This window comes from Melampsora larici-populina (genome assembly GCF_000204055.1).
Source record: "Melampsora larici-populina 98AG31 unplaced genomic scaffold MELLAscaffold_19, whole genome shotgun sequence".
Lineage (NCBI taxonomy): Eukaryota > Fungi > Basidiomycota > Pucciniomycetes > Pucciniales > Melampsoraceae > Melampsora > Melampsora laricis-populina.
In genome coordinates, this window is record NW_006768783.1 from 1,167,358 (window position 1) to 1,178,070 (window position 10,713).

The window sequence follows — 10,713 nt, forward strand, 5'->3', positions numbered from 1 at the left end:
ACTCCTCTTCGTTCTATCCCACTGAAACCGAGCGCATCTGTTGTTGGGCCTTATGTGGAAGGAGCTCGAGGCGTTCATTCTGCCCAAATCACTGGGTTAGAGTCTCAACTTAGTCATGCGGTTTCTTTAGTCGATCCAATGGCACTTGTCGGAGCTGGGGTGATTGGAATTTGCCTTTGGTTTTTTTGCCTCAGCTCAAGAGCAAGTTATAATCGACGATGTTGGCGACGAAATGAACATTCTGGGGGGTACATGCTTGCATCAATAGAAGAGGGTGGGAATAGGGATAATCTGGAAGGAATAGGATCCACTTCATTATCAAGGCCTGCCTCACCTCGACCACCGATGTGGCGTAATTCACCTTCGACTGTCCGAACTCAGTCGTATCGAAATCATCAGTCATCTGGTACTGGCGGTTCACTTTCTCCAATTCGATTTGCTTACAAAGTCGCTTCAATAATTATCAATCAAGGACGATCATGGTTAGAGCGTCCCTCAAGATCACCATCACCGCCTTCGAATTATTTTCCAACTAGTGATATAGGATTTGATTTACAACCAGCCCCACACTCCGCAATTCCACCTTCTTCTATCACTACTTCACTTGCTTCAGTCAATCACGCCAATTTCTCCAATGCAAATGAATCTTCACGACCAGGTTCAGATGATGAACATCCAATGATTGGTACAACGAAATTTAACTCGGAGCGATTAGCATTAGCAACCCTACGTTCTCATAGTGCATTACCAGATGATCGACCTAAACAAAGACTAGCCCATTCAAACTCTTTCAACACCCTTACAGATTCCACCAATGAACTTGGTCTACCACAACCGAATCCAAGAATCTTTAGAAGAGAATTAAGTATTACAACTGAAACTAAATCACGTAGGGGAAGTGAAGATGGTGGAAGTGGTTTAGAGAATAGTAGATTACAACCACCTAGGATGAGAATTTCATCTTCTAGTTCTGAGAGAGTGATTGACCACAATGGTGGTTGTAGTGTTGAATGGACTACTACTACTGGGGTTGCGCTTTCACCTTCTCCTAGTCAAGTTAGCTTGAATGCTTTCTTTGCTAGAAAAGGACGTCATGATGATTAGAGTTAGCGTTTTTTTGTTTGTTTGCAATATGTTGTTTGTTTGATTTTGTGACTGTTTTGGTGGTTTCGTTCTCGTCGTTGAAGTTGAAGGGTTTTGTGATGAAAAATGATGTATGTATGTGATCTTCATTTTGATCAACTTGAATTTTTTTATTTGGTCTTGGGGATTCTGATTCTTGTTTTCATCTTCATGTGGTAAACTATTGGTTTTTCGATTGCAAAGGATTATCTATTAAGCATGATTTGTTTTTGTGGGTTCTTGAGTTATTAGACATGATAAGTACAAGTAATATGTATATGCATGAACACTTAGATTAAATGTTGCTTAGTCTTCCTTATTTATTTTTATCATATTTTATTTTATTTCAATTTACATAGATTTATTCAACTTTTCAGTTAGTTTTATATAAAGATTATTATATAAAGAGTCAAAATCGTTATCTGAGATTTGGACATTTCATCAATTCCTTTCTTGGATTGGTTTTAATTATTTTTATCTTCATTCTTCCTTTTTTTTAGATTTTTAACTTTGTTTTTTTGTTTCTGATTTTCATGAGATGATTCATCTGCTATCTTTGAATAAAATAAGAAGTGTTGCAACTTTAATGATCTTGACAAACAAAAAGACAGTTGATTGAGTTAGCAAACACATTTTTTCATGATTGGTTTTCTGTTTGTTGTTGATATGTTGGCAATTTGTGATTACAATAGCTGTCACTACTATCATGAAATAGTTCCTCTGCCGGAAAGAAGATTACATTTAATGCATCAAACAATCAATAATGCTGGTTAATGCTGATTTAATACTGAGATGATGCATTTTCAATCATGTGTTGCGCTCAATGTAATGTGTTGCTCTGAATGTAATAAATTTTCTCATGTGAAAATTATTTTATGTTGTCAGTGGAAAAAAAGATGATCCATGGGAAGACAAACTTAACAAAGTCCCACTTGTTTTGAGCTGTACTGGCCATCAAACGAGGGACTTACACATAATGTCCAAAAAATGGTGTGAGATTTGTTGGAGCTTTTTACCAAAATCTACTTGCCTTATGAAACTTTTTTTTACCATTCTAACCTTTCCTGGGCCAAAAATGAAAAACATGTGCCTTGCTTTTGGAAGGCTTTCAGAATACTGATAGCTTGATTGGTTCTGCAAATAGATAGGAAAGCTGGTATTTCAAGTCTACACCAAAGTTCAAATTTCAGACCAGGAAAAATTACTCAATTTTTGGCTTCAAGCTGTGAAACACTTATATAAATATCTACACAACCACTCACACTGATAAGAAGCCAAGAGTACCAGGTTACAGAGAATTTCAAGAGGTATAGTGCTTATCCCTGAAAACAAGGAAATCGAATCAGATCTCCAAAACCTATCCCCTCCGCCAAAACTCACCTTTTTTGAATTCCAAAAGTCGCTTTGGTATTGTGAAATTGAGGACTACGTGTCCATAGCTTTTTGGAACAACCCATAGTTTTTTTTGCTTTTCAAATACCAATCTTTAGAGCACAACCCTGTTCTACATTTCCTTATTTTCAGCCATAAGCACTATACAATTTTTGTTATGGGGCTAGGGAAATTCAAAAATGCAAAAAAAAGTTTCATAAGGCAAGTAGATTTTGGGGAAAACCCCCAACAGATCTCAGACCGCTTTTTGGGTGTTACACTGACCAGTACAGATCAAAAGAAGTGGGACTTTGTTAAGTTTGATGGGAAGAGTGATCACATTTAATGCAGTCTCTGAGCCAAAACACAGAAATGATACATTTGTTGGAACAAACTATTACAACATGTGTTACTGAATTTCTCTTTGTTATATCTTTTGCTTTTATTGTTTACGCACTTATAATCAACTTACAGAATAATGTAGTTTGCCCAGGGTTCTTACTCACAACCTTTTGTCTAGTCTGACCTGACCACCAATTGTACTGCCTGAGGTAGATTATCAAATTCCTGATCTGAGAAAGTTCCTATTTTGTTCATTCATTATTAACTTCCTCAACTCACAACACTCCATCATCACATATCTCTCCGGATCAAACATTCTCCTTATAGACTATTTTACTGACCTTGTGTTGTTCTTGATCTGATCAGGGATCTGAGATCCCTTTAACATTTTGGCTCATCAACTGTGTCAAAAACAATGGGTTTTCCCACAGGAAAATTGCCTCTTGTTTCCTGTGTCAATTGCAGAAATATTTGCAGAGCAAACATTCTTACATATTGACAAAGACAAAACATACATTTGTACCATTAAAAATTAAAAATTAAAAAACCCTTACATCTCTATCACTCAAGTTTCAAGAGTGTAACAATTTAAAGATGAAAATAGAATCCAAGAATTGATAAACTGGCTTGGATAGTTACCAACAATCCGGCTTGACGTACAGGAATTGATTTACAGCTTAAACACTTGACGATTGATTTTGTAATAGCGGGAGCTTGAGACTGTAAACGCGGAAAGAGGTCCATTGACAGTTTCTCCTTCCAAAGAGTGGGCTCATTTTTGTTTAAGATCTCTTTCAGCAGGTTGGACATTAAACCAACGTGCAATTTAGTTTGTTTCACCAATTGAGTAGCCCAAACTTCTGATTTGACACTCTCTTCACGTTCATTGAACCGAGAGAACCGGCGAGATCGACTTGCAGAATTCTTGTATGATTCAAATCCAGTGACAATCAAAGTCAAAAAAAGCTTGGTAGCAGCTCTCCGAACTTTCCAAGATACGACATCGTCATCAGAATACCTGAAGATGTATAATTCTTCATCAGTCGCGTTGCTATGTGGAAAATCAATGGATTGAGATAATTGGAAACAAACTCATCTCCAAACTCTTCATTGTCATATTCTTCTTTGCCGTCTGCACCTGCATAGTACATGTCCATATCATCAGGGTTCTCCGCTGCGTAATTCTGATAGTTCAAATTGGACACAAATCATCCAAGTCATAGCCAAACTCACTGGATCGTGCTTGATGGCTTGAGCTGCTAGATCAATCACCACGGGAATGAAGCTTGTCATTTGACTTGGTAATCTGAGGAGAAGTGATTCTGATGTTTGCAAGCAAGTTTTGGTTGAGCCATCATCTTTTTTATTTTGACCATTGATAATCAGTGGTACTATGTTAGAAATTGTCTGGGACAATCTAGCAGCTGAGGTTTTTGCCAAGACTTTTACAACAACCAGCCAGTGATCCAAAAGCTATAACACTTGGCTTAGTGACAGCCGGCCGTGAGTTGGCGATCAGAGGTTCAAGAACTTTGATACATTGAAGTTGGACTGCAGGATAGGCGTGATTATAAGTATCAAATCAAACCAAAAGATTGGAAAGACTATCCAAATTGGCAGAAAGGATATTGGGAGTAGAGTTGGGATCTTGTAATTGGACCATCAGTCTAGGAATCAATCTTGGACATAGCGTCGGGGCCAACTTTGAGCCGGATGGACGGAGGAAATCAATTTTTTTCTCGAAAAAGCTCAAATGCTTGATATTTGTGGGATACAAAGTTAAAACTGGGATTTTTTTCCCAGTTTCCCGGTTTTTGTTTTTAGCTGTGTTTGGAACTTTCCCGCGTTCTCCCAGTTTCCCAAATACCGCCCCAGTTTTAACTTTGTATCCCCTAATTGTCGCATCTTGCTTGGCATCTCCCTCATACTAGCCAATTCCAAGCTGTGGGAGTTGTTGAGGCGCGACAGAAGACCAGGGCATTTCACAAAGGCCGGCAAGTTGAGCCCAGATCCCAGAGAGAGCAGTCCAAGCTGCTTTGAGGGCCAAGATCTCTTTGGCCACCTGTTCAAGTCGTTCATTGGAAGTACATATGCATGATATCAAGTTCTCCTTTGGATCGACAAACTTGACTATGCTGATCTTTTAACCAATTCATCCAAATCTTGAATTGGTTGATAGCGTTCATGGCAACATCTGTTACCCAAAAGTCGAACAAGTCTTTGGAGCCTTGGAGGGGGCCTGTCACCAAGCCAATAATCAAGATCAGAATGTGATGATTTATTTACAGAAGGAGCGGACAAAAGTTGCCACTCACCTATCAACGAGACCTTAAGGATTCAAATAATTGTTCTAGATCTGATACTGCTTCAGCTTGATTGTTTGGTTTGGTAGATTCTTGTCGATTAGGTTTTCATGGTGACGAAAATGATTTCGTATGGTGCGTTTGTGAACTTTGGTTTGATGATTTGATTTGTAAGTATGATGATCTTCAGTAAGAAAATAATTCGAATTTGACCACATTGTTCCACCAATCCATCATGCAAAGGAATCAATCGTGCAATATCAATTGGATGAGATCCAAGAGAGTTGTTCAGTTTAAGTAAAATCAGCCGACATGTTGGTGTGCAGACGTCGGCAGAGAGTGGGAGGACTTGCCCTCCACATAATATCAAGCAGTTGCGGATGTTTGATAAGTTTGATTTGGTGATTGATTTGTAAGTTTGGTTATTAGCACCAAAAGACAGACTAGGAATTGCACCTGGTAATTAAAAACAATGTGGCACAGGCTGGAGGCTGGCCCAGGCACGTCATCATTTGTCTACAAACAAGGCGCTGCAGCCATTTTCTCGCTGTGTGCACATGGACAGACATGGGCATGCACACTATCAAAATTCTGTCCCAATTCCATCACAGAATTTTGATTTTTTTTTGAGCTTCAAAATTCCGTCCAAATTCTGTCACGGTATTTTGGTTATTTCGGCAATCAAAATTCTGGAAAAAGAAAATCAAAATTCCTCACGGAATTGCAAAATATGTTTGAAGTGTGAATTAAAAGTGACACGTTTCTGAGCGGCTCCAAAAGCCGTAATCACGTGGTGCGATTGACCCCCTGGTGTAGTCGTAGCGGTAGCCCTGCTACAGAATAAAGGGTTTCGCGGTGGTCAAGATATCCATCGTGGACGCACGCCGATATTCTAGCCGCATGTTTTGTACATGTGAAATAACGGATACACCAATTTGCAAATACATTTGCATTTACAAATTGGTGTATCCGTTTATCGGTGTATTCTCACGTGCATACCCGACTCACGAGCTCGGGTGTTTACCCGAGCTGAGGCAGGAACTCTCCAAGCATCCGTATGATAACGGATGTCGGAAAGTATCGCTCGCCTGAAGATGCAGTTAGTGTATCACATTCAGTTGCGCGGGCGCGAAGATTGAGTGACAAACTTGTGGTATTTCATGATAACAAAAGATTTACGAGCACATGACGGTACGATTGAGGAGATAAATGAACAATAAATTGTACTTTACTAGTTGTTAACGAAATGGGACTTGGTGGTTTGGTTGTGTTTTGTGAAATGGGGATATCTGATTAATGGTGACTTGAGTACGACTAGATGGAAAATGATGTGAATAGGGAAAGAGTGTATGAATTTTACCGTTTTGTAGCGCAGGTGGTGTCGAAAGGTGATCATATGATGGAATGTGCCTTAAATTCACCAACAGTTTTGTTTCTTCTGCTTACCCTTGTTATACAAGTCGCGGAGCATGCGATAAGACGCCGTTATGCTCTGTTCAACCGCATGGAGCTCGGTGGCAGTGTGTAAACCGCGCAGCCTAGCCTTCTTGTCAGCCGTGTCAAAAGCGAGAATACCGTGTGCGGATTGGAACAAGTTCTTGATAGACAGGTCTTTTTTGAAGGCTTCTAACTCAGTATGACTTTGCGCCAGAGGAGCTGGCGTCTGAGTGAGGTGACCGGATGAGGGGCCAGGTTGAGCCGGCTCGACGGCGGAGTATGTTGCCTCACCGGGGGCCGGAGAACTGTGTATTCCATGCCATGAAGGGTAAGAAGAATGAGACGCTTCGTCGGTTACATAACTGGCGTCGGAAAAGTAAACACGTAAGTTAGTGATGGTGCAGCAACGTTAAGGTTTTGATACTCACGGATAGGGATCTTTGCGATTGGCACCGTTGGGTAGATTGTTGCTCATCCTGAATGGCAACGGTACGTTGAGTCGCGTTGCGTCGGATGCCGAGGGAGTCATGTGATTTGGTAAATTGCCACCGTTCTCCAAGGGGGGTTGGAAACCGCCGTATCCGAGTTGTACGCCAATTGAGGTGTGGTTTGGTGTCGGGGGTATGATTGATGGGTTGTACGAAGTCATAATTGGTTGGCCGGCTGGAGGGTGAGGTCGCTCGTGATCGCGCATGAGATTGGAAAGTTGGGAAAGCGTGCAGAAGTCAGGCGATGCAGCGAAGTGTAGGCCTTTAGACTGTGCCGATTGCTGCAAAGCGGTGCGATGTGGTGACCTCATGATCACATCTCCGTGTTCGGAATTGTTGGTGTAGAGTGTGGGTTGCATTTGGTTGGAATTGTGATGGACTGTAGCATGCGGATTGACAGTGTTGAAAGGTTCGCCTAAAAATGGGAAGTTGGGTAAAGGGGGTGGGGCTGGCGGGAAATGTGTGGGTGGCCCTGATACACCGGGCAAAGGAGCGGCATTTGTTGGTAAAGCTACGTTAATTGGGGGCTCCTTACATAAGTAGTAGGTGTAGCTGTAAGATGGTGATTGAGGAGGCGGATTACGGGGCAATTCAGGGGGTAAAGTACTTGCGAGCGACGAAAAGTTGGCCGGGGGAACTTGTGAGTGTTGGGGTAACGATGGGGGAGATGAATAGAATTTGTAATATGGGGTGGATTGCTGTTGAGGACCAGAGTGGGGTCCTCTTGATAAAGTTGGGAACGGTGCGGCAGGGTTGGTCATAACGAAAGGATTGGGAGGTGTAGAGTGTACATAGTATGGGTTGTGAGTAAGTTGGCGAGGATCACGGAAATTGGGTAGCGCTAGTCGAATTCGGGGAGGAGTTGGAAAATGGGAGGGACCAGGTGTTGGGTGCGGAGTTTGGATGCCGTGCATAGGAACCTGTACGTTGTGTTGGGAGGTGTTGGCGGAAGGGGCTCGCAACATTTGGCTGGGGGAGCTTTGAGTTTCGTAAACGGAGGTTGAAGATGCGGAATGGACAGAGTGTGACAATGTCGACACTTCCAGATGAGGAGAGACAGCTGATCCGAGTTCCTCGTCGGCTGGCTCAATAGCTTGTTTCGGGTACATGGGAGATGTGCCGTCGTCAATTGAAGCCAGAGCTTCCTCGCGGATGCTGAGACCTTCCTGACGTGCTGAAACATACATATGTTTGCATGCGGAGTTGGTCCCGGCGAAATGGGGGTAAGTACAATTGTTCACGGACCCAACTCTGCCGTCAGCACAGGGTGTAGTGTTCAACTTGTAACGGATGCGGGGGCGAGTGAAGGACCCTATAGTATACTGAGACGGCGTAAGTTAGAAAAGGCCGACGAAAAGCGAGTGAAATAGGCTTACTTGGTTATTGCCCACCAGCGACATCATACAGAGAATATTGTCGAGGTCTTCGTCGGTATACAAATTGGCAAGGCCTTTCGCGATGTTCTGGAATTTATTGCAGCGGTGTGCGCGGAACCCTAGTGTTGTAGTGAGTAGGATTTGACGATAGTCAGGTTCTACGTCTTCAGTTAAGATGTGAATCAGCTCGTTGGGTTGGCAAAGTTTAAGGCGATCTAGAAAATTGTGTTTGAGAACGTGGTGGTACAATTCATTATAATTATTGGTGTGAATTCCTTGAGTAGGTACGTCACATTCAGATAGCATGCCGTAAGGTGCGTTCCAAACCCATTGTTTCTCGAAGTACTGGACGAAGGCGGGGTACATATGACTGTTGCGTCGCTTGAAGTCTTGCCAGGCATCCTTCCAGTGTTTGGCGTAAATCACGGACATCGCTTCCTGATAGAGCTGCATAGCAGGCACCTCCGGGGCCTAAAGGAAAGTATCAGCGAAGGTTGGACAACGGAGTTGCTCTGACTTACGCTTAGGCGTGCTTGGGCTTGGATGGCACAAGAAATGGGGTAGGTGCACCAATAGTGCTTAGGCAGTTTGCGTGAACCCGCGTAGGTAGCGGCGACGGCATTCTGGTAAGGAATGGCGCAGTCCGTCATGAAAGCCGTGGGTAAGACACCAAGACGACTACGCAGCCGCTGTGGTGATCAATTTATGGGATCAATTAAAAAATTCACAATTACCAGTTTACCAGTTTATTAGCAGGATTCAGCAGGAAAGAAAATTCGAAATGGAGGTTTTTGATCAATTGAAGCTCTTGTAGGCTTATGTATTGGTATTGGTCATTAGGTCAACATTACATCATTTTATTTCACATTATATATTAAGATCATTATAGTTTACTTACAAATTTATTACAGAAAAACATAAGAAAAATTCGAAATTATAGGTATAAAGGTTGGAAAATGGTTTTTAGGTTAGTAAAAATAAAGTTATGGGTATTATGAGGTTAGAATATGAAAGAACAACATTATATGATACTATGACAATTTTAATCTTCAAGGTTGATAAGTAGAAACAGAAGTTATTAGGAAAAAAGCACTTTTTCGAAGTTGGTAAACAAGAGGTACACGTGTAGTTTGGTTGTGTAATAGTGGTAGTGATGGAATTTAAGGTTGCCAAGAGGATTTTCCGGGATTTTTAAGGCTATAGATGATGATGTCATATTACATGAGCAAGAAAGGCTTAGTAGTAGCTGTGAAAAGTGAAGAAAATGGGTGAAATTCGTGGAAAATGGAGGTTTTCAGCTAATTACATATGTCAAATGACGTCAGAATAGGTTGGTAGATGGCTCATTCAACGCAGAAGAGTGGATTACATAATGTACAAACTTTAAATCATTAGTAACGGAGGTGTGTGTAAAAAGTTATAAGGCAAATAAAGAATTGGTGTGAATCTCGAATTTACAGTCACAAGTCATATGTAACACTAAAAACCTTAACTTCACAACTCAATATCTTACTCATCACTCATCATAAGTAGGTCATGTAGGTGTCAGAGATGATCAGTAACACGTGGACTACAAGATGCACTTTAGTAATCAAAAATTGGAGCACATCTGAAAAAATTCGTAATCTCAAAAATTGGTTTTCAGCTAGTTTACAAGGAAAAAATCACCTGTATTCATCATAAGAAGTGCTGTACATCATATTATTGCGTCATTGATCACTTTTAGCTGTGAAAATTACATCATTTATTAGTAACAAAACCATTACATTGCGTCATCATAGGGTTTTTAGGGAATTTTGGGCGGATTTGATTGGTTTTGAGGCTGTTGACCATTGTAAAAGTTCTAGTACATTGTTATATATACTTTGAGAGGGTTTTGGGACTGTTGTTCCCCTTTTTTTTCTTTATCATTTACGCCATTATTATTTTGTTTATCATCATAAACTTATTTTAATAGTACCTGTTCACTTAAATACGCCCTTTATTACAGTTATAAAGAGAAATTTACTTTAGTTTTATAGTCATAAAGACTTATTGGGAATAATATCAATCAGATATTGCTTATTTTTTTTCAGTTATCAATTGGGAATAACACTATAGCAGTGTTGATAGTAATACAAAGTGTGCTTTTGAAGTTAAAATTACGTGTGAAGTTATATTTCTCTGGTGCCTTATCAGTACTCAATACAACAGAGCTCTTTCTGATTGTGTCGTTTTAGAAGAGCAGTCCTTAGACAACTTCTACTAGTCCTTTTATTAGTAGATTATCCTCTT

At 40.8% G+C, this 10,713-nt stretch overlaps 3 protein-coding genes across 3 annotated transcripts; all 3 read right to left on the reverse strand.

Moving 5' to 3' along the window:
* Nucleotides 1-3,512: 3,512 nt before the first annotated feature.
* On the reverse strand, nucleotides 3,513-4,498 carry MELLADRAFT_86663 (uncharacterized protein; the record flags this gene model as incomplete). Its single annotated transcript, XM_007410222.1, has 5 exons — nucleotides 3,513-3,519; nucleotides 3,584-3,886; nucleotides 3,928-4,019; nucleotides 4,069-4,308; nucleotides 4,424-4,498. The coding sequence occupies 5 exons, from the start codon at nucleotides 4,496-4,498 to the stop codon at nucleotides 3,513-3,515; spliced, it is 717 nt and encodes a 238-aa protein (XP_007410284.1).
* Nucleotides 4,499-4,762: 264 nt separating this feature from the next.
* On the reverse strand, nucleotides 4,763-4,991 carry MELLADRAFT_86664 (uncharacterized protein; the record flags this gene model as incomplete). Its single annotated transcript, XM_007410221.1, has 2 exons — nucleotides 4,763-4,897; nucleotides 4,962-4,991. The coding sequence occupies 2 exons, from the start codon at nucleotides 4,989-4,991 to the stop codon at nucleotides 4,763-4,765; spliced, it is 165 nt and encodes a 54-aa protein (XP_007410283.1).
* A 1,564-nt stretch (nucleotides 4,992-6,555) lies between these two features.
* On the reverse strand, nucleotides 6,556-9,089 carry MELLADRAFT_86665 (uncharacterized protein; the record flags this gene model as incomplete). Its single annotated transcript, XM_007410220.1, has 4 exons — nucleotides 6,556-6,937; nucleotides 7,004-8,385; nucleotides 8,440-8,910; nucleotides 8,961-9,089. 4 exons carry the CDS (start codon nucleotides 9,087-9,089, stop codon nucleotides 6,556-6,558), a joined length of 2,364 nt encoding a protein of 787 aa, XP_007410282.1.
* Nucleotides 9,090-10,713: the final 1,624 nt, after the last annotated feature.